Source organism: Rana temporaria, chromosome 4 (genome assembly GCF_905171775.1).
Source record: "Rana temporaria chromosome 4, aRanTem1.1, whole genome shotgun sequence".
In the NCBI taxonomy this organism is placed as follows: domain Eukaryota; kingdom Metazoa; phylum Chordata; class Amphibia; order Anura; family Ranidae; genus Rana; species Rana temporaria.
The window spans coordinates 106155945-106180851 of NC_053492.1; the positions used below are offsets into that span (position 1 = coordinate 106155945).

At 43.3% G+C, this 24907-nt stretch overlaps 1 protein-coding gene across 1 annotated transcript in view; it reads left to right on the forward strand.

Annotated features, from left to right (window-relative positions):
- Positions 1-24907, forward strand: part of LOC120936415 (alpha-1,4-N-acetylglucosaminyltransferase-like) — a 142208-nt gene that overhangs the window by 66688 nt on the left and 50613 nt on the right. The window contains exon 3 of the mRNA XM_040348724.1: positions 8674-9151. Within this exon, the coding sequence (XP_040204658.1) occupies positions 8674-9151 (478 nt within the window). The remainder of the gene's footprint in view (positions 1-8673; positions 9152-24907) is intronic.

The following is a 24907-nucleotide window of genomic DNA, read 5'->3' on the forward strand; positions in this document are numbered from 1 at the left end:
TCTTAACCTTTTGGGGAGGAAAATCATAGTAATATAAATATACCCATCTTTTATATAAGGGTGTTGGTAAGGGTTAATTTAACTGTTATATATTTTTATTTGGCATATAAGTAATATGTATAGCGGGTATTATTGAAATATCTCCAGGCGTACAGAAGTTATGTGGGAACATACATTTTCCATTGATTTGCATGGGACTTTAAAGGAAAACCCCGACCCTCACAAATGGGGGTAGTTAAGGGATAAATTAACTATCAGTGGTATCAGTGAACAGCAGTGGTAATAGGAGTATATATAGAGTGGGAATTAACTTTTTACATAGGTGTCTTGACTGAGCAGCAGCAGCAGTAGTAGTAGTAGTAGATACAGAGTCATATCACTTGGGCAGGAGGTGCCATGATGAACAGCAGTGGTAATAGGAGTATATAGAGTGGGAAATTACTTTTGACATAGTTGTCTTGACTGAGCAGCAGCAGCAGCAGCAGCAGCAGTAGTAGTATTAACAGTAGTAGTTGATACAGAGTCATATCACATGGGCAGGAGGTGCCATGATGAACATCAGTAGGAATAAGAGTATATAGAGTGTGAAACAACTGCTGACATAGGTGTATTGACTGGGCGGCAGCAGCAGCAGAAGCAGCAGTAGTAGTATTAACAGTAGTAGTTGATACAGAGTCATATCACATGGGCAGGAGGTGCCATGATGAACAGCAGTAGGAATAGGAGTATATAGAGTGTCAACTGCTGACATAGGTGTCTTGACTGGGCAGCAGAAGCAGCAGTAGTAGTATTAACAGTAGTAGTTGATACAGAGTCATATCACATGGGCAGGAGGTGCCATGATGAACAGCAGTAGGAATAGGAGTATATAGAGTGTCAAATAACTGCTGACATAGGTGTCTTGACTGGGCAGCAGAAGCAGCAGTAGTAGTATTAACAGTAGTACTTGATACAGAGTCATATCACATGGGCAGGAGGTGCCATGATGAACAGCAGTAGGAATAGGAGTATATAGAGTGTCAAATAACTGCTGACATAGGTGTCTTGACTGGGCAGCAGCAGCAGCAGAAGCAGCAGTAGTAGTATTAACAGTAGTAGTTGATACAGAGTCATATCACATGGGCAGGAGGTGCCATGATGAACAGCAGTAGGAATAGGAGTATATAGAGTGTCAAATAACTGCTGACATAGGTGTCTTGACTGGGCAGCAGCAGCAGCAGAAGCAGCAGTAGTAGTATTAACAGTAGTAGTTGATACAGAGTCATATCACATGGGCAGGAGGTGCCATGATGAACAGCAGTAGGAATAGGAGTATATAGAGTGTCAAATAACTGCTGACATAGGTGTCTTGACTGGGCAGCAGAAGCAGCAGTAGTAGTATTAACAGTAGTAGTTGATACAGAGTCATATCACATGGGCAGGAGGTGCCATGATGAACAGCAGTAGGAATAGGAGTATATAGAGTGTCAAATAACTGCTGACATAGGTGTCTTGACTGGGCAGCAGAAGCAGCAGTAGTAGTATTAACAGTAGTAGTTGATACAGAGTCATATCACATGGGCAGGAGGTGCCATGATGAACAGCAGTATTAATAAGAGTATATAGGGTGTGAAATAACTGCTGACATAGGTGTCTTGACTGATCCAGAGGAGTCATGGGAGAAAATCATGTGGTCAGATGAGACTATAATATAACTTTTTGATCATAATTTCACTAACCGTGTTCGGAGGAAGAATAATGATGAGTACCATGCCAAGAACGCCATCCCTAATGTGAAGCATGGGGGTGGTAGCATCATGCTTTGGTGGTGTTTTTCTGCACATGGGACAGGGTGACTGCACTGTATTAAGGAGAGGATGACCGTGGCCATGTATTGCGAGATTTTGGGCAACAACCTCCTTCCCTGAGTTAGAGCTTTGAAGATGGGTCGAGGCTGGGTCTTCCAACATGACAATGACCCAAAGCACACAGCCAGGATAACCAAGGATTGGCTCTGTAAGGAGCATATCAAGGTTCTGGCGTGGCCTAGCCAGTCTCCAGACCTAAACCCAATAGAGAATCTTTGGAGGGAGCTCAAACTCCGTGTTTCTCAGCGAGAGCCCAGAAACATGACTGATGTAGAGAAGATCTGTGTGGAGGAGTGGGCCAAAATCCCTCCTCCAGTGTGTGCAAAGCTGGTGTAAAACTACAAGAAAGGTTTGACCGCTGTAATTGCAAAGAAAGCCTACTGTACCAAATATTAACATTGATTTTCTCTGATGTTAAAATAGTTATATTCAGCACTGTAAATACATCAGGTCCGGGGCTTTATCAGGGAATGCATGACAAGGGACCCTTCAGCGCCCTGAACCGACGACGGGTGCCAGAAAGTCACCGCCGATCCAGGACTCATTCATCTTTATGAATGTGAGTCTGTCCACGGAGTCTGTGGACAGACGGGTCCTCTTGTCCGTGACCACCCCACCTGAATGTCCGCTCAGATAGTACGCTGGAGGGGGGGCAAGACAATAACTCCAGCGCATACTGAGCGAGCTCGCGGCAGGTGTCCAATCTGGCAACCCAGTACTCCATGGGGTCGTCGGTGCTCATACTGTCAGAAGCACCGACGGACGCCATGTAGTCTGCCACCATGTGGGCCAGCCGCTGGTGGTGACTGCTGCTGGTGCTGGTACTGGGTCGCTCGGTTTGGAAGAACATCCTCATCTCTTCCATTAGGTCCCCTGCTCGGCTGCAGCTGGGTGCAGCCACCTGCTGGGTGAGATGAGGGGGGACAACTGGAGGCCGGGGAGTTGCCTGCTCCAACCGTCTGACAATGCCTGCCTGCAGTTCCTCCATCCGGTGCTGCCTCCGGCTGGCTGGGATGAACTGCTCCAGTTTCCCCTTGCACCTGGGATCCAAAAGGGTGGCCATCCAGAAATCATCCCTCGTCTTGATGGTCTTAACCCGGGGGTCCCTCCTGAGGCATCTCAGCATGTGGGCAGCCATGGGGAAGAGCACAGCCCGCTGTGACTCCTCAATGCTGGCCAGGTGAATGAGGTGCGACTCTTCATCCCTGAGGCGCTGCTGGTCAAACTCAGACATGCCCAACCCCCGGACTATCGGTGCCCCCAACACCGGCTCTCCCTCCTGACCAGGCCCTGACTCCGGGACGACACCAGCAACCACCTCCTCCTCCTCTTCATCATCATCCTCCTCCTCCTCCTCCTCGTCCTGGCCCTGGTCTCGGTGGAGCATTGCTGACTCCTCCTGCTCCACCAAGGCACTCTCCCCAGCCTCGAGCAGGCGATCTAGTGTCCTCTCCAGCATGAACACTATTGGCAGCACGCTATTGAGGCCGATTTGCTCACTGCTGACCATCTTGGTCGCCTGCTCGAAGGAGGACAACACTTGGCAGACCTGGTTTATCTGCCCCCACTCCGCACAGGCGATGAAAGGGAGTTGTGGTGAAGTCCTCTCAGTGCCTAGTTCCATCAGGTACTCCCTCACCGCCCTTTGCTGCTCCCACAACCTCTTCAGCATGTGGAGGGTGGAGTTCCACCGCGTCACACTGTCCACAATCAGCCTGTGAAGGGGCAGATTGTACTCCCGCTGCAACTTGGACAGGGACGCGGTAGCGGTTGGGGAGCGCCTGAAGTGGCTGGCAATCCTACGCGCCTTTGCCACAATGTCACTCAACCCTGGATAAGTGCGCAGGAACTTCTGCACCACCAGGTTGAGGACATGTGCCAGACAGGGCACGTGGGTCAGACTGCCAGCACTAAGGGCGGCGAGTAGGTTGCTGCCGTTATCGCAGACAACCATACCTGCCTGGAGCCTTCGGGGTGTCAGCCACTTCTGGACCTGAGCCTGAAGTGCTTTCAGCACTTCTTCTCCAGTGTGTCTCCGGTCCCCTAAACTAACAAGCTGGAGCACGGCCTGACAGCGCACGTGCCCCACACTTGAGTAGCTACGGGGGCGCTTGCTGGGAGGCTCAGCAGCTGCGGAGACAGTGGCTTGAGGGAGACCAGCAGTTCTCCCCTGGACACCCCGGGGCGGCACCACAAGATCGGTTGCCGCCGATCCCTCACCGACGCCTCGGAGGGAAACCCAATGGGCCGTGAAGCTGATGTAGCGCCCCTGCCCATGCCTGCTGGTCCAGCCATCCATTGTCAGATGAACCCTGTCGCTGACAGCGTGATCCAGCGACAGGGTTACATTCTGCACAATGTGCTGGTGTAGGGCAGGGACACCAGTCCTGGCAAAGAAATGGCGGCTGGGGACACGCCATTGGGGTTGGGCCTGCTCCAACATCTGCCTGAAGGGGTTGCTGTCAACTATGTTGAAGGGCAGCAGATGTTGGGCAATAACCCTTGCCAGGAGCCCATTGAGGGAACGCACACGTCGGTCTCCAGGGGGGAAGGGAGTGGTGCGGTCAAAGGTGTCTGAAATCGACGCCTGGCGCCGGACGGCAGTGCGGGACACAGACGTGGAGGGTGCTGTGGAAGTAGAGGTCTGGCTGCCGGTACCAGTACCTCTACTAGAGGGAGCGGGGGGGCATGACCTGCTGGAAAGAGATGAAGATGTGGCAGGGGCTGCTGTACCCTGCTCACTTGTGGTGGTGGCGCTGCTACCACCACCACGCTTCATCTCGTCATACACCGCCCAGTGGTTTATCCTCAGGTGCTGGTTCAGGGCTGTGGTACCCACCCGAGCCAAACACTTCCCTCTCTTCACCCTCACTTTACAAATCCGGCAGATGGCCACGGTAGGGTTGTCTGCCACCAGGGTAAAGTAATTCCAGACAGGTGACTTCAGCACCACCCTCCTGTCAGATGGGGTGACGCTTACTTGCACCTGCTGGGACTCGGTGCGCACAGGTGGAGCTGCCTGCTGCTGCTGCTGCTGCTGCTCCTCCTCCTGACACCTCCTGCTGCCATCACCAGTGGAGACCCTGACGATGGTCTCCCTGGTGGTGACCTGGCGCACCGTTTCACCAGGGTGCCTACCTTCCCCGTCGTCACTGACGATGCCGCTCATTATTGCTGATATGTGTGTGGGGGGGGTAAACTTTATTGGGGGGGGGAAATGTGAACAAAATGTGTTTTTGTGTATTTTTTACAAGACAGGCACGCAGACAAAGACGTACACAGACAGCTACTAAACTATAAGAAAAGTAGTACACCAGACAAGGACTACAAAATTAAAGAAAAAAAAAAAAGCACTAAACAAACACTAACTTTTTTTTTTTTTTTTTTTAAACACAAAACACAGACACTAAACACACACTAAGCTAAGCTAGATTAAATAAATGTACACTAACAGTGTGTACACTTACTACACAAAATTTAACTAAACTGAACACAAAACTTAGCTTTTAGAAAAGCTCTTTAGGAAAAACTAACCAAAATGTGAACTGAGATGCCTAGCAAATATCACTGAACAGCGAACCTGCAAGATCTAACAGTAACACAAGATGAACAAAACTTAGCTTTTAGAAAAGCTCTTTTAGAAAGCTCAGCAAAATGTGTTCTGAAATCTCTAGCAAATATCACTGAACAGCGAGGATTGCAGGATCAAACAGTAACACAAATGAACAAAACAGCACAAAACAGCACAAAACGTAGCTTTGAAAAAAGCTCTTGGGTCTATTGCTTTGAAAAAAGCAGTTGATATACTGGAAAAGATCCACTGGAATCACTAAATAGCAATGCTGGTGATGATCTAAATCAATCAGGAACAAAGACACAGGAAAACAGGAACACAGAAACAGCCTCCACACTCTCTAGCCAGCTTCTGAATCTGCAATGAAATGGTGCTGGGAGTGAGCTTATATAATGTCCATGCAGGCAGGTTCCTATTGGTTGCTAACCTCTGACGAGTGTGGAAGGAGAACTCTGATTGGCTCTGATGCAAAAGGGCGGAGCAAATAATCGCGCAATATTCCTATTGCCGAATATTCGCATTGCGAATATTCGGCAATATAAAATGATCGCTTCAGCTACTCGGCCCAAGGTCTCTAATCATACCAGCAATGCTTTTAGACGTCTATGGAGATCACTAGGATGTGATCTGTTTTAAAAATGAAACTGTAAAAATCGCTCTGATGCGGAAGATCGGGGCGAGGAAAATAATCGCGCGATATTGCGTTTGCCGAATAATCGCATTGCGATCTTTCTGGAAAATTCAATGAACGCTTCAGCTACTCGGCCCAGGGTCTCTAATGATACCAGCAATGCTTTTAGACGTCGATGGAGATATCTAGGATGTGATCTGTTTTAAAAAAAAAATTGTAAAAAATCGAATATTCGGAATTGCGAATATTCACCGCGAATTTCGAAATATAGCGCGATTTCTCGAATATGCTATATTCGAGTCGAATATTCGCAAAGCGAATATTCGTGAGCAACACTATTGCTCACCTTGGCACTCTCTCTTCCAACACTTACCTTTGCACAACCCTCCTCCACTGCTCACTACTGCACCCCTGATCACCTCTTCACCCTATTCCCCTTTTTTCACCAATGCTAACTGCTGCATGCCCCTCCCCTCTTTCACCAAAACCCACTGCTGCATCCCCCTTTTTCAACCAATGCTCATCTCTGCACCCCCTCCTATTCCTCTTGCATCACTGATCACCCCTTTATTTCCTGAATGCCCCCAACCACTTCATCTCTTTCCATCACTAAGTGTCACACATTTGTTGTGAAAGTGTTAGGGTAGGACTCTGGCTCCTGCTGGCAGGAGTTTATTCGGCTATGGGCAGTACTGGAGCCAAATGACACGATCAACATCTAAACTGACCCGAACTGCAGGGAAAGACAGATAAAAGTTTTCTGGCTGGTGGGCGGCCAGATATCACACAGAGGTGGTAGTAGGAAAATCTGAAAAAAATATACTGTATTTTTCGACCCATAAGACGCACCTGACCATAAGATGCACCTTGGTTTTAGAGGTGAAAAAAAAGAAAAAAATATTCTGAAACCAAATGGTGTACCAAAATATTTACCAGTGCCCATGAAATGCAGCCTTACCAGTCCCATAAAATGCAGCCTGACTTGTGCCCATTAAATGCAGCCTGACTTGTGCCAATTAAATCCAACCTGACTTGCAGCCTTACCTGTGTCCATTAAATGCAGCATGTTCTGTTCCTGGCGACTGGCAAGGACGCCATCACAGTCGCCTGTCCACCTGTCACTCAAAAGACAGAGCAGCCCGAGCGGCAGTACTCCAATCGGCCACTGGGGCTGCTCAGTTTTCTTTTTACTGTGAGTGACATTAGATCGCCCAGCGCTCGAGGGGGATGGCCGCCCTGTATAGTGAGATGGCGGCTGCAGCAGCGGCAACGATGGGTGGGGGTTTTGTTAGTATTCACTCCATAAGACGCACAGGTATTTCTCTCAATTTTTTAGGGGGAAAAAATTGCGTCTCATGGAGCGAAAAATACGGTATATAGTGGGCCATTGCAGAACTGGAACAAGACCTGATGCACCTAGAAGGGAAAGTGTAGTGTCAGCAGATGCAAAATTGATCTTTGAGGTTAGTGTGCACTACATTAAAGATATGCCACTGAATTCATAGCTAAAGTGTTAATGCTTATGACTACGGGTGGTCTCAGGAGTGTTCGGATCCTAGTCCAAACCTGCCTAAACTATCCCACTATTAAGCTGTCACTGCGCTCCGCCAATCCTAAGCAGTTGTGGCATTAATCACCCTGCAGCCACACATATACAAGGGGAATATATATGTGGTGTTCTGGAGTGAGCAATGCCTTGGCCACTTGGTGGTGCACAGTGACAGCTACCTGGCGCAACAGCTCAGGGGGTTCAGACTAGAATCTGAACACACAATAGCTCATTCCTATTGATGACAATAGATTAATGTGAATAATTAATGTCTCATATTTAATCAATAGTACTACACTCATCTTACAAAAAATCATTGACCTGAAGTCCACTAAAATTAAGAATATTGTAAAAGCTGCCTCAAGTTTTTTATAAAAAAAGCACAATGATCACATGTACTGTCCCTGATGCCGCACTGGCACATAAGTTGTACAATGTTTGTTGTATTTGTAAAATAGCCAAGAGAGAGAGGAAAACATATACCATTGAGAGTATATTAACGTATTGTATTCTAGTGTGGTACCTTAAGTTGTTACGCAGGCAGATGAAAATGCTCTAAAGAGAGTGGTTCGAACAGCGCAGAAAATTGTAGTGTGTGAACTTGTTTCTCTAGATGAAATATATGAGACTGGTTGCCTTTGTAGATCAGGAAAACTAGTGAGAGACCAGACTCATCCTGGTTGTTATTTGAATTATTGCCATCTGGGAGACGTTTTAGGGTGATTAAAACAAGGACAAAAAGATTTAAAGAGGGCTTCTTTCCCTGGGCTGTTAAGGCTATCAATGCATGAATGAAATGAAAGGGGGTCACATAGTCTTATTTTATTGTCTTGTTTAGTTTTTAATATGAGGGTACTTTTTATACTTTTATAATATGGGGATACTTTTATATATAAATCCTGTGTGGTAAATGCATGGTTGATAATTGTGATGTATGAATAATGTGTGGAGTAGAAATGTAATTTCATTGTGAATTTGTTTTTACAATAACAATAAATCTTATCTTATCTTAACAGCAGATTGAGTGCAAATATCTTGCTTACTGCTAAGTGCTTTTGCATTATATTTACAGATTGACCCATCACGGGAAAAATTTTGGATTCATGTTAGTTCTGATGCAATGAGACTGGCTCTTATCTGGAAGTATGGTGGCATTTGGATGGATTCTGATATTATTTCAAGGCAGCAGATACCACATCAGAATTTTCTGGCAGCAGAATCCAATCAGCGTTCCAGTAATGGTGTTTTTGGGTTCCCTTCCCATCATGACTTTATATGGAGAAGCATGGAAGATTTTACTAGCAAATATAATAGTGAAATATGGGGCTATCAAGGACCTTGGCTGTTTACTCGTATTTTAAACACATTCTGTTCAATCCCTCCATTTAAAAGTGTTGAAGATGTCATGTGTGGAAACATCACGTTCTTGAATCCTCAACGGTTCTATCCTGTTTTTTACACAGACTGGCAACGATACTTTGAAGTCTGGACCAAAGAACCGACTTTTAATGATTCCTATGCTTTGCATCTCTGGAACCACTTTAATAATGGTGAGTTTAAAAAAATGGTTCCTGGGAGCAATACATTGGTGGAGCATCTCTATCAGCAGTATTGTCCTTCCACATATATGGATGTAGCTAAAAAGAAGAGTACTGTTTAAATCATTGCTAATTTTTACTGTTTGTTGTTAGAGAAGAAAAACATAAGTATACTAAAGTTTTTTTATTCGGCCAAGTCTAACTCTAGGTACACTGGATGGATGGATGGTGGATGGGAGGATGAATGAATGGATGGATTAGACTGTATGTGTAGGCACATTAATGTGGATATATATTTTTTTAAATATATAAGTTAACAACAAAGCCTGGGACTTGGGACTGCAAAGTCGTACCCCATGATTACCATTCATATTTGTGTGACTTCAAGTGGCATAGTTTTTAAAGTAGTCCCTGCCCTACTTTAGTCCGACTTTGATGCGACTTGAGGTCCATAGAACTCAAGATTACACAGGCATTGCCTCAAATGGCATCAAAATTGCAGCAAAATCGAAGTGAAAAATTGCAGCAAAATCACACGACTTTCAGGTGTGAAAGGGGCCTAATACAAAGTCTTGATTTGAGTCTGGTAAACATATGAAAATGCACCTAAGGTTTTTGTGAGTCACACCCTATCATTTGGCTACTCCCTATCATTATATAAAGATTTATGCTTCCAAAGACTGTAATGCCGCGTACACACGACCATTTTTAATGTTCTAGAAAAAACAACGTTTTTTTCAACGTGATTCTTGTCAAGCCTGCCTTGCATACACACGATCGTGAAAAAAAATGCTTGAGTAAAGCGCGGTGACGTACCACACGTACGACGGCACTAAAAAGGGGAAGTTACATTTGGATGGCGCCACCCTTGGGGCTGCTTTTGCTGATTTTTTGTTAGTAAAAGTTTGGTGAGAGACGATTCGTGCTTTTCCTTCTTCGTGCTTTTCAGTCTGTTACAGCGTGACGAACGTGCTATCTCCATTACAAATGCTAATTTTACCAGAACGAGAGCTCCCGTCTCATAACTTGCTTCTGAGCATGTGCATTTTTTTCACGTCATTAAAGCCTACTCACGACCGTTTTTTAACAATGTGAAGTTAGAGCATGTTCTACATTTTTAATGCCCATTTTTCACATCATGAAAAATGCTCTGGAGCCTACACACGATTGTTTTTAATGACCATTTAAAAAAAATATATATATATTTTTCTCGTCATGAAAAACGGTCATGTGTACGCGGCATCAGCCTCTGTCAGAATTTACATGAAAAAAAGAGACAATGGATGGAATTTTTAAGGCACAGCTTATAAAACTATGACTAATAATTTATATTCATAAAGGCATTCCCAATTTTATTTATACAAAAAAATCTTAAAAGACAGACCAAATGGTAACAGTAATTGTTTAAAAGAAACCCATCACATCAATACAGATGTAAATCAAGTTCATCAATCCATATAAAAAGTCACAAACAGGCCTAAATGAATGAAAATAAACCCCAACACATTTCAACTTTCAGGTTCATAGTTACATAGTTAGTCTGGTTGAAAAAAGACACAAGTCCATCTAGTTCAACCAATAAAAGGGGAAAAAAATCATACAATCTTATATACATAATCCAAACCCCCCCCCCCCCCCCCAGAAAAGCATGATCCAATTTGCTCCAGCGGGGGAAAAAATTGGGGGGAAAAATCTTTCCTGATCCCCCAAGAGGCAATCTGATATCCCCTGGATTTTACCTATAAATGTAAGTATCTAGTTATATTACCGTATTTATCGCATTAAGAGGGAATTTTCTGGAAAAAAATATTTTTTTAAATAAACAACTTTGAAGAAGCAATCTAAGGGTCAGTTCCCATGAATGTCCATCTGCAGCCTGATTAATTAAATTAAACAGTAAACATTTTACTACATGATGGATATCTGGTAAGCAGATCTGTGTATTGGTGGTTGAGAAGGAAGCACCTTGCATGCAAGATCACACACATACATAGTGAAAAGCCACATGCACTTTGGCATATTATGGATGAATATATGTTTCATGACAACATATTGATTTAGACACTGCACTTTCCCTATGTACCGTATGCTGCGATCACACACATACCTCAGAAGGGAAGGAGGAAGACGAGCGCCTGCCGGAAAAATCACAGCGCCGTCTCGGCTGTCACGTCACACATGCACAGTCCCACCTCCGCCATCGGCATTGGACTATCTCTGGTCCAATGCTGGTGGCAGAGGCGGGACTGTGCGTGTGTGACGCGACAGCCGAGTGAGAGCTGAGAGGAGATGACGGCTAGGTGATTTCCGGCGGGCGCTCGTCCCCCTCCTCCCCCTCCGAGGTATGCTATCAGCATTTATCGCGCACCCACGATTTTCCCCTGATTTTATGTGGAAAAAAGTGAGCGGTATACGCCGATAAATACGGTATGTACATTTAGGTAAGAATCTTTACATTTATCAACATTAAACCTCATTTGCCACATAGTTTCCCAATTAAATAGCACTGCATAGCTTAGTGTCATCTGCAAAGACTGAATTGCACTTTTAATCCCAGACCCCATATCATTTATAAATATATTAAAAAGTAAGGGTTCCAACACTGAACCTTGGGGTAAACCACTAATAACCCTAGACCATTAGATTATGGATCATTAACCACTACTCTCTGATTACAGACTTTTTGCCAGTTTGCTATCCATTTACAAACTGATTTTTTCAAGCCTGTAGACCAGGGTTGCCAACTTTCAGTAAATTAACAAACAGTTTGTAAAATCCGTAATTTTTGCATCTGTCCATTATGGACGTGTAGTAGTATATGTTTGTAATGGACATTTATGAACCGATGCAAAAATTACCGATTTTACAAACTGTTTGTAAATTTACTGACGGTTGAAATCTCTGCTGTAGACTTTACCTCACACATGAGCCGTGTGTGGGGAACTGTGTCAAACGAATTGGAAAATCCAAGTATACCACGTCCACCGTCACCCCTCTGTCTAAGGTTTTACTTACCTCCTCATAAAAAGAAATCGGGTTTGTCTGACAATTTCTGCATTTCATGAATCCATGCTGTCTGTTGCTTGACCACTTCAGCCCCAGACCATTTGGCTGGCCAAAGACCAGGCTACTTTTTGCGATTCAACACTGCGTAGTTTTAACTGACAATTGCATGGTCGTGCGACGTGGCTCCCAAACAAAATTGACGTCCTTTTTTCCCCACAAATAGAGCTTTTTTTTGGTGGTATTTGATCACCCCTGTGGGTTTTTTTTTTTGCACTATAAACAAAAATAGAGCGTCAATTTTGAAAAAAATCATTTTTACTTAATTTTTACTTTTTGCTATAATAAATCTACTCAAAAAATATATATAAAAAAATTCTCAGTTTAGGCCGATATGTATTCTTCTACATATTTTTGGTAAGAAAATCGCAATAAGCGTTTATTGATTGGTTTGCGCAAAAGTTATACCGTCTACAAAATAGGGGATAGTTTTATGGAATTTTTATTAATAATTGTTTTTTTTTTACTAGTAATGGCGGCGATCAGCGATTTTTATCGTGACTGTGACATTATGGCGGACACATCGGACACTTTTGACACCATTTTGGGACCATTGTCATTTTTACAGCGATCAGTGCTATAAAAATGCATTGATTACTGTAAAAATTACACTGGCAGCCCTGTAGGGGGCGCTGAAGGGGTTAAGTGTGACCTAGGGAGTGCTTCTAACTGCTAGGGGGCATGGCTTGCCGTGACACCTCACTGATCGCTGGTCCCAATGACAGGGAACAGACGATCAGTGACATGTCACTAGAAAGAATGGTGAGATGTTGTGTTTACACTAACATCTCCCCATTCATCAGCTCTGTGAATCTATTGGACATTGCGTGCCGGCACGCGTGATGTGACCACACGGCTGGCAAATTAAAGGGGACGTATATATACGCCCATTTGCGCAACCGTGCCATTCTGTCAATGTAAATACTTGTGCGGCGGTCGGCAAGCAGTTAAAATATTTTTTACAGCAAGAACTCATGTATTGTGGTCTTTTATTAAACTCTCCAGGATGTTCTCGAATATAGAAGTAAAACCAACAAGTCTATAGTTTCTTAATAAAGACTTTGATCCCTTTTTAAATATAGGCACCACATTGGCCTTATATCAATCCAGTGATACTATTTCAGTAATATGTGTCTTCTTCAGGGTGTCAATGAATTCTGGGTTCTGAAATAAACATACAAAGTATATATCCACACATAAAAAATAAATAAACAATAATATAGGCTAATTACACAAGGAGTTATATCTAACAACTCACAATACTTGGAGAACAGATGGAGTAGATGTGTATGCCTGGTATCAGCTCCATGATGTAAACTGGACTGGGACACAAGGGACACCACTATTGCTACAATTAGCTGGATTAAAAAAGAATAACAAATTATAATAATTAAATACTAGACTATTGTTAGAGAAATTAGAATTATACTTTAAATGTCAGCTATTTAAATGCCACCTTATATAGTCTTATAAATGTATATAGTCTTTTAACCTTATATAGTCTCATAACCATAATATGATGCATAATTGTCATAAAACTATGAATATGCTTGCATTTGCAGAATTTGAAACATAGGCTTACAACAGTGAAATGTTAAGAAATACATTTTTAAAATATCCTGTTGGCCAGGGAGTTGTCTTACTAATCTCCTCTGCAGTTTGTAACGGATTCACCTTTTTCCTGTTCTGCTTTGAAATAAAGTTGAAAGATACATGTGACCGTAAAGTTACGCATAGGAAAGGGGAGGGTCTGAGGGCCATAAAAAGAGGCATGTAATACATTTTGTGGCAGAGATGTTGACTATAAGCCTGTATGTACATGTAACATTTCTCTTGCATATGCAATAAATATCTTAACTTGACTCGAGGACGGTCTAAGACTGCAGTTTGTTCCGTAACATTTTGGTCCTTCGAAAAGAAGCCGGAAGTCCACGTTCCTGGAACGCATTAGAATAATTCAGTGGTCGACGACCGTGCGGCAAAACTGTAAGTCCTCCGTGTCAAATTAGACATTAAAGAGAGGCCGGCCTGCTGAACTAGTGCCTCCCAGGCAACGACTTACCGGACCAGCACAAGAGACCGCTCTCGGGACAAGGTAATATATTTTCACTTTATCATATTATTACCTTTTGGGTTAAATGTGATTAGGAATTTGAGGAACTCATTAGTATTTCCCAAGAAAGAATTACTAAATTCTATGCAACCTGGTCTAACTGGTCAACATTCAAAGACTCTCAACACTACAAATCTATTATAAAATAAAGGTATAGATAGGAATAGATATTTAAATATTTTAGGACTTCTAACTTTTTTTCCCCCTCCCCCTCCCCCTCCTGTCCCCATCCCCCCCCCCCCTTCACAAATTTGCTTGACCAAGCACCTATATTCTCTCATCTTAGTTCTAAAATGAAGGCACTTTTGCTACATATATGCCTATATGAAACTTATTATTTGCAACCTCTTTATGATTGTTCATTTTTTGATGTATACAATCCTTCACAGTTATTGTGCTTCTGTAAGTATACGATGTATTATGCTTTATTATTCACCCAATAAAGACTCTTTGTGAAAAAAAAAAATGTGATTAGGAATTTAATGAATTAAGGGATTTGAATACATACACATAATATAGAGATTGATCGAATGTTTATCTGTTTCTGTTCTATTTTTGCTTTACCCTTGTTGAGGAGAAATAAGTAGATCCATCCGTAGTTTAATTGCCATTTAATATAGGGGTATGGTCCCATACTAATATCCGGGTGCAGATAAAGGAAATTTGTTGATTGGATCTTAGATCCTGACAGCCTTGTAAGCTGCAGAAATCCCGTGGGGACATATAAATCCTCTATATCAAAAAAGAAACCCTGTTGATACAAGGGTATGCCCTGATATATTTCCAGGTAACAAATATAGGTCATTTGACGGACCCTAGTGTCCAAGCCAACCTCATATGTTGTATAAATCCTGTACAGGCATAAATACCCTTGAATAAAGAACTGAAATATTAATGTTTTGATAAGGTGTGGGGAGAACAGTCAGGAGAAATAAGTCTCCTTGTAATTCTGTTCATGTTCTCTACAAGTTACTGAAATATTAATGTTTTGATAAGGTGTGGGGAGAACATTCAGGAGAAATAAGTCTCCTTGCAATTCTGTTCATGCTTTCTACAAATTAATGAAGCATGAAGTAAGAAGACACCAGTTTTTTAGCAGGTTACGAGATCAGTAATCTAGAAGTGATATGTCAGGGCTAGAAAGTCTGTGAATAGCAGCAAGTGATCAGATACTGTGTGCTGTGTGGTGTCATTGTGAGAAGACCTTATGGTGTGGTCCATGGAAAATCTGTTGGTATAAATGAAAATGCAAAGTATATGTGTGGTCTAGTAAAAAGAGAATGTGACGTTTCTTAAGATGTGGGAAACAAAGTATGGTTTTGATGCATCTTTAACCACTTAAAGCGGTTGTAAACCGCATAAACTTTTTTTTTTTTCCCCCAAACCTGCAATGCAAAAGGCATAATAGGCTAGTATGCACCGCATACTAGCCTATTATGAAATACTTACCTCGGAACGAGGTGTGTACCACTTACCTGGTCCACGCCGAGCAGGATGTCATCTTGCTCCGGCGTGTCTTCCGGGTATCGCCGCTCCAGCGCTGTGATTGGCTGGAGCGGCGATGACGTCACTCCCGCGCGTGCGCGCGGGAGATTTAAAATCGGCAGGGTCCGGCGATGCCGGTCCTTCAGCCGTGGAGTCCCCCCTGCGCATGCGCCGCCCGCATTGCGGGGGTAATATCTCCTAAACCGTGCAGGTTTAGGAGATATTCTCCTTACCTACAGGTAAGCCTTGTTGTAGGCTTACCTGTAGGTAAAAGTCCAAATAGTGGGTTTACAACCACTTTAAGCCCCGGACCAATATGCTGGCTAAAGACCCAAGGGGTTTTTACAGTTCGGGACTGCGTCGCTTTAACAGACAATTGGCTCCCAAACAAAATTGGCGTCCTTTTTTCCCCACAAATAGAGCTTTCTTTTGGTGGTATTTGATCACCTCTGCGGTTTTTATTTTTTGCGCTATAAACAAAAATAGAGCGACAATTTTGAAAAAAAATGCAATATGTTTTACTTTTTGCTGTAATAAATATCCCACAAAAACATATATAAAAAATGTATTTTTCCTCAGTTTAGGCCGATACGTATTCTTCTACCTATTTTTGGTAAAAAAAATCGCAATAATCCTTTATCGGTTGGTTTGCGCAAAATTTATAGCGTTTACAAAATAGGGGATAGTTTTTTTGCATTTTTATTTTTTTACTAGTAATGGCGGCGATCAGCAATTTTTTTCGTGACTGCGACATTATGGCGGACACTTCGGACAATTTTGACACATTTTTGGGATCATTTTCACAGCAAAAAATGCATTTAAATTGCATTGTTTATTGTGAAAATGACAGTTGCAGTTTGGGAGTTAAACACAGGGGGCGCTGTAACATTTAGGGATCACTGTGTATGTGTTTACTAGTGTAGGGGGGTGTGGCTGTAGGACTGACATCATCGATCGAGTCTCCCTAATAAAAGGGATCACTCGATCGATGCGCCGCCACAGTGAAGCACGGGGAAGCCGTGTTTACACACGGCTCTCCCCGTTTTTCAGCTCCGGGGAGCGATCGCGACGGAGTGGCTATAAACAAATAGCCGCGCCGTCGTCCCGGATCGCTCCCCGAGCGGACCCGACCTCCGCATGTACCGGGGAGGGTCCCGATCGGACCCCCCACCCACGTCTAGGCAGGCACGTACAGGTACGTGATTGTGCCTGTCCGTGCCATTCTGCCGACGTAAATGTACATGAGGAGGTCGGGAAGTGGTTAAGTAAGCTTAAAAATAAGTCTGGCGCTTCATGGCATGTTCCGGGGATGACGTGCACGCGCACGTGAGGAGACGGGGCGCTCGCAGGTGGGGGGAGTGATCAGCTGGGAGACGATCGGGGGATGAAGACGGACCGCGCCAAGTGAAGGAGGAGACGACAGCGTCCAGCCGTATGCTGCACGCCGCATACCGCACACCGCACACCGCCTCCCGGAGGCTATCTCCTGGACAACATTGCGGCGTAGCAGTAGAGTAGATCGTGGCGTCCCATGATACCGATCCGCTCTGGAGTACACAGCAACTAGAGATCAGCAGCTAGAGATCTGGTGATGGACGGGAGAAGAGGGGAGCGGATCATGCGGCAGGAGGTTTGAAATAAGACGGAGCACTTGGAGGACGGTAGAGTACATCAACCCTCACTCACCGCCACGGGAGATAAGGTTGGCTGTTGATTTTCTGTTTTACCCCAAAAGTATCTAGAGGAAGCAAGATATGTGGAGGTAAGGTAAAAGTAACCCCCAAAAGAGAGATGACAAGGAGGCTGTGAAAAAGAGATCAAAACGATATTGATGCTGTAAAAGTAATGGTCAAAGGTCTGACTTCATTCAGAGACATAGCTCTATCTACCTATATTGAGAGTAAGGACATGTAAAGATATTGCTAAGGTGCATTCAGGAGGTGGTAAAACTAACCATAAGCACTAGCTGATAAACCTTTTCACTTGAATGCACTAGAGCAAACGGGACCGTTGTACCCAATAGATTTGGAGCACGGTGAGATATAGTGCGGCAGGGGGGTGCGACGCAGGGGCTTAAGAGGGGGGGAAAGGCCTTTCTGTGTCGCCATCTCTCTCGCACAAGAGGAAAAGTGAAAGACCTCTAAGGGAAGAGGGTCAAGCGTTTGCATGGTCAATGAGGTAAAATACAGCGAGGGACTGGGCTTTGCGTAGCTACTATTGTTTACCAGGAGAAGCAATGTCTGTACAAAATGTTCCCTGTACTAAAGGATAAATTGTAAATGAATAACTTCCCATTTTTACCATAAGAGACTGTCTCACCTAAGGGATAGTGTAAAAATTGGTGGAAAGGGGACTACATGTTTTTTTTTTTTTTTGAAAGGATACCCCCCAGTGTATATAGAGGCATTTTACAAGGTACAGATAAGGGGACCCAAAGAAGCCGGACACCTATAGGAACGCCATACATACCCCATATCCCCGGCTGTACCACACTATGTTTTGACCGGGCCAGGGTCCACAGTAGCTGAAGACCTATAAACGAAGGGGCGAGGTGGAGAGTGGAACAGGCGGCAGGAAGTTCTGAAAACTTGAACAGATCACACGAAGGGCCGGTAAAACTTTTGTACCCGAATAAATCCATCACCACAGGGGATAAGGTCGCATCTCTCTTTATAGTCCCCTATTCTCTCGGAAGTATTCCTCGTAAAGAGGGACTTATAGAATGTAGGTAGAAGAAACCCCTAGAGGATCCTGATAAAACCACTGTTGGAGGAGTGGGGGGTATCTCTCCTCTCTTCTCCTTGTTTTTCTTTTTTTCTTTCTTTTTTTCCCGCTTCTCTGAGTATTTTTAACCCTTCTTTGACCCAACAACCTCCTTTCACAGTACACATAAAGTGACTTGTAGAAATTGAATAAATATAGGACGAGATCCCAAATATCCAGAGGACTACTCCAAGTCTCCTCGGAGGAGGCGGATAATTAGACACACAACAACGTCAGGGACAGTCTCCCCCTTGGGTGGAGGGAAACTTTAAGACTCGACACCTATCATACCAGTCTCCACCCAGTATCTCGCCCCTCGCCATCTGGAAGGAAGGGGGGACTGGGTGGAAAACTGAGAGAGGATCAGGGGGGTAGGAGAGAGGCAGTAGGAGATCAAACTGGGGAAAAGAATCAGGAAAAGAGAGAACAATATGAGCAGAATGACGAGTAGATCCACAAGGGGGGGCCCCCCGACAACTCCGAGTAATATATCAACAACAAGCTCTATTAGACCTTTTATGACCAAAGGTGCTAGCCCACAAACACAAGGAGCCCAGGGAGGAACAAAACAGCAACAATCTAACAAAGATCCAAAGTCTGTAAATAAGAAACCCCAGGGAGGAAATACAAGTGAAACATCAATAGAGACAAGAGAAGAAAGCAATACAGAATATGGGCCTGAAGGTAATGGGAACAAGGGACACCGACCAGATATGCAGTACCCCTTAAACGGAGAAATCGCAGAGATGCTGCGAAGGATGGAAACGGCGATCAAGGAGGAAATTAAAGGGGAAATACAGAACCTACGCACAGACCTAGGACACTTTATGTCCAGAATCGTAACAATAGAAGAACAAACAGAGACGGTAGAACAAGAAGTTAAAGGAATAAAAGATCAAATAGACCAGACACAACGACAGCAGAGACTTATCCTCTATAAAATAGAAGATCAAGAAAATAGAAACCGTAGACAAAATCTGAGGATAAGGTCAATCCCAGAGGAAAGGGGAGAAGATCTCAGGAAAATAATGCGGAAGATTTTCAACCCCCTCCTGGAAAAACCAATAGAAGACCCCATCAGGATTGAAAGGGTCCATAGAGTGGGGAACCCACAAAGAGCCAGTTCAGAGCGAACAAGAGATGTCATAGTCAGGTTCCGACTCTATGAGGACAAAGAAAAAGTGTGGAAGAAACTGAGGGGCCAACCCCCGATAGTCCTTGAGGGGATAGAGTTACAGATATTCTCGGATCTATCGGCTGAGACTCTGGCAAGGCGACGAGTACTGAAACCACTGTTAAAGCATATGATAGATCTAAACATTAAATATACTTGGGGACATCCGGCATGTCTAATTGGTACAAAAGACGGAAGATCGACGATACTTAGATTCCCGGAGGACCTAGAAGAATTCTGTAAAAAAAATGGATATCCAGATCCCTGATCTACCAGGATGGGAATAGAGGAGAGGGAGAAAGGGAGGGAGAAAGATGAGTGAATTTATAATGACTTATTTTTCAGAGAATCCCGTTTTCTGTTTTTTTTTCCCTTCCCTTTTCCTTTTCGTTTTTTTCTTTTTTTTCTCCTTTTCCCAGCGGTGATGCCCGGTGAGTTGGGGATTTACCCATCCCCCCTCTCCCCCGCTCTAGAATTGGAGCGGAGGGGAGGTAACCCCAGGACCCCACCTAGAGGAAACTGGACCAGACATGGAGGACGGTTCAGTGGCCAATAATTGGCCGAAAGGGGAGGGAGGGGGGAGGGAGTGGGGGGGAGGGGATGGGGGAGGAAGGGAGTGGGAGGGGAGGGAGGGGAGGGGAAGGATGGGACCTATCTCACCAAAATAATCAGAAAAAAGGAGAAGATCAAAGATGCCACAAATCAAATGTATATCCTATAATGTGAAAGGTCTCAATAGCCCAACCAAGAGACATAAGGTTCTCAAGGAATTGAAGGGATATAAAGCAGACATCTCCTTTTTACAGGAAACGCATATCACCCTAGGTTCAAATATCAGATTACATGCACCAGACCTCCCTATTTGGTACTATGGGGACACCATCTCCAAAAGAGCTAGAGGGATAGCAATCGGAATCTCAAAAAGGATACGGTTTGAATTAACCGATAGACTGACAGACCCAGAGGGGAGATTCCTTTTTCTGAGAGGTAGATTGGAGGGTTTGGAATGTACTCTAGTAAATGTCTATGCCCCGAATGTCTTACCTATAAAATTTCTTTTGGGAATACTAGGGAAACTAACAGATTTTAGGAGAGGAAGAGTAATCATGGGAGGAGACTTTAATCTATGCATCAACCCAAAAATAGATAAGTCATCCCAGACATCGAGTGTTCGGTGCGTACAGTTAAGAAAGCTTAGGGATGCTTTGTTTAGGAGTCAGTTGATTGACGCTTGGAGAGTCTTTAACCCTGACCAACGGGATTACACATTTTACTCCCCGGTCCATGGGACCTATTCAAGGATCGACCACATATTGGTAGATCACAGGACCTTAGATATAGTGGTGGAGACAAAAATAGAAACCATGACGATCTCCGATCATGCACCAGTAAGTATTATAATAGACATTTCAGGAAATCAGAGACCTAAACAAAATTGGAGGCTAGATGAACACTTGTTGATAGAGGAGACCAGTTTAACAAGGGTAAAAAAGGAGCTGGAAGAGTATTTCACGCTAAACGAGATAGAGGAAGTCTCAGCGGCAACATTATGGGATGCCCATAAGGCAGTGATAAGAGGAACCCTGATCTCGGAAGGAGCAAGGAAAAAAATGAAAAAAATAGGAAAAAAGAAGAATTAATAAAAGAGATCTTCCTCTTAGAACAGGAACACAAAAAAATAGGGAAACAATGCGACCTGTATTTGAAACTGGTCAATAAACGAAACGAATTGAAGGATATTATGGAACAAGAAACCCAAAAGGAATTTAACTCAATTGCTAGGGAAAGATATATATGGGGAAATAAAACTAATAAACATTTAGCAAGAATAGTACAGAAAAAGAAATCAAAAAACTATATAGAAAAAATCAAAAACGAAAAAGGAGAGATGATGCATACAACAAAGGAAATCGCGGAGACTTTCAGGCTATATTATGAGAGACTCTATTCGGTAGAACAAAAGAAGGGGCAGGAGGGAGAAAAAATAAATAAAACTGTAAATTTCCTGAAGGAAGCTGGGCTGCCAAAAATAAACAGAAGCGAGGCATCAGTTATGGATAGACCAATATCGGAAAAAGAGATTAATATAGCATTAGCCGGTACAGCAACAGGTAAAAGTCCGGGGCCCGACGGCTTCACTATTTTGTATTATAAAAAATGTAGGGAGATCCTTCTACCAAAATTATGTCAATATTTTAACGGACTGGGTAAAGACTTTTGTTTGAGCCGGGAGGCCTCAGAGGCCATTATAACAGTTATTCACAAGGAGGGCAAGGATAAAGGAGATTGCTCAGGGTATCGACCAATATCTCTGTTAAACACAGATGTAAAACTGTTCGCAAAAGTCTTGGCCGAGAGAGTAAAACAAGAAATGGCAAAGATGGTACATCCAGACCAGACAGGGTTTATCCAGGGAAGAGAGGGGAAGAATAATGGAGTCAGAGCATTATTGATAATGCAAAAAATGAAAATGACCGGATTCCCCAGTCTACTCCTGTCGATAGATGCTGAAAAGGTATTCGACAGGGTAGACTGGGGATTCATGTTACGCACCCTGGAGGAAATGGGGTTTGGACAAAGGATGAGAGAGTGGATAACAACTCTTTATCAGGAACCGAGGGCAAAAATAAAAATAAATGGTAGTCTATCTCAAGATCTGATAATGAAAAACGGTACTAGACAGGGATGTCCCCTGTCTCCACTCCTGTTTGTGCTCTCTTTGGAGCCACTATTGGCCAGGATACGCAGGTGCCCCGATATAAGAGGAATTAAAATAGGAGAGGACGAACACAAACTTTCGGCATTTGCAGATGACGTCCTCTTCTATTTGTCGGACCCTAAAACCTCAATTCCAAATTTATTAGACCTATGCACGCTATACGGAGAAATATCAAACTTTAAAATTAACGTAGCCAAAACCGAGATCTTAAGTATTAATGTCGACGGACGAGAGGAAAGGGACTTAAAATTGAAATACCGATTTTCCTGGGTAAAAGCACTCAGGTACCTCGGTATTTTTCTAGTAAAATCAACCAAAAAAATGTATGTGAAAAACTTCATTCCTTTGCTAAATGAAATCAGGGAGGAAATTGGGAGGATAAAAAATAGACCATTATCCTGGATATGACGAATAAACTTCTGTAAAATGGTAATTTTACCAAAGATTACCTATAAGTTCCAGATGATACCTATAAGTTTGCCTGAAATACTCTTCTCAGCTCTTAAAAAACAGATTATGAATTTCATTTGGAGAAACAAGAAACACAGAATATCCTTCCAGACCCTAAGACAACCTAAAATAAAGGGGGGACTAGCAGTACCAGACATTAAAACATACTACGAGGTGGTGATCTTGTCAAGGGTAGTGGAGTGGGCTAGGGCCAGCAAGGAAAAGAGGTGGGTTAACATTGAAAATGAAATGTCAAAGGCAAGTCTTAATAAGATTATATTGAACCCACCTCAATATAGGACACTTGATAAGAATACACACGAGATTACTAAAAATGCACTAAAAATTTGGAATACTATGTATAAAAAAACAGAAAAGAAATTTAATTCACCACTATTAGCACTAAAAAACAATGATTATTTTGCACCGGGCAAATCACAGATTGGAGGAAACTGGATAAAAAAAGACACGACCCAATTAAGAGACGTAATAAAAGATGGGCACTTTTTTTTTAGAAATTGACGAATGGAGATACCATCAGCTGGCCCACTTTATAAAAAGATTGCCGCACCCACTGAGGTCAGGGGAGCAGCTATCCGATTTGGAAAAACTATGTACATCAGAGAAGGTCAAGGGAACCACCTCAAAATTATATAAGATTCTGCTAAAGGTGGACGAGCGGATGGTCCCCCCTTTCGTCAAAAAATGGGAGAGGGAATTAGGATCTAAACGGGATAGGATCACAATAGAAAAAATGCTGACACTAGCTCATTCCTCGGCAGTAGATAGCCGTACAGCCGAGATGAGCTATAAATGCCTGACTGGATGGTACATGACCCCGGATAAATTATCCAAATTTAACGACGAACAAACGGGAGAGTGTTGGAGGGGATGTAAGACCCCGGGAACCATGGCTCATCTGTGGTGGAAATGTCCTAAAGTAGAGGAATTCTGGAAAAAAAAATTGGGATGCATAGAAGAGATTACAAAAGGAAAAATTAAACTGGATCCTTGGGTGTTACTGTTCCATGGGGGAGAGGAAAAAATCAAAAATTATAAGAAAACACTAGTCCCACATCTATTAAATGCCGCTAAAAGGATTTTACCGAGAAAATGGCAGGAGGTAGAATGTCCCTCAATTTGGGAATGGATAGATTCCGTGGAAGAGACCTATAGAATGGAAGAAATGAGAGAAGGAGTAGAAGGCAATAACATAGCTCAAGATAAGAAGTGGGATAACTGGAGGGAATTTAAGAGATCATGGAGTTATGTAGAAAAACTTAGGGCTGAGACCTAAAGACAAATTAAAATTAGACAAAGGCATCAGGAGGCATTTTGGATTGTCTATGGTGAGATAGGGGGAGGGGGGGGCGGGGGGAGGGAGGAACTGGGATAAGGTGAAGGAATTGCAAAATTACTTTTTTTTCTGGGACCATATATCTTAAAAAAAAACAAAAAAAAAAACATGTATATATAAAAATATATAATATTTTCGTAAGAGAAAAAGCAACTTATGAAAAATGACCACACTAATGATGCGAAACCCGATTAGAGACGCTAAGGGCTGGCAAACGGAACATGAGCGTATAAACGCACACTCTATAAGGTTGAAGTCTGAAGTGAAAAAAAAAAAAAAAAAAATAAGTCTGGCACAAAAATAAGGAAACAGAAGAAAGTAGATCTTCCCCAGGCAACGAAATGGCTTGAGGAGGCTAACCTTAGGTTAAATTCAGAAAACCATAAAAAGACTATGGGCCAGATTCTCAGAGCAAGTACGCCGGCGTATCTACTGATACTCAGGCGTACTTTCAAATTTGCCGCGTCGTATTTTTAGTTTGAATCCTCAAACCAAGATACGACGGCTTCTGGCTTCGATCCGACAGGCGTACGGCTTCGTACGCCTTCGGATCGTAGGTGCAATACTTCAGGGCCCACTGGGTGGAGTTTGCGTCGTTTTCCGCGTTGGGTATGCTAATTAGCTTTTTCCGTCGATCCACAAAC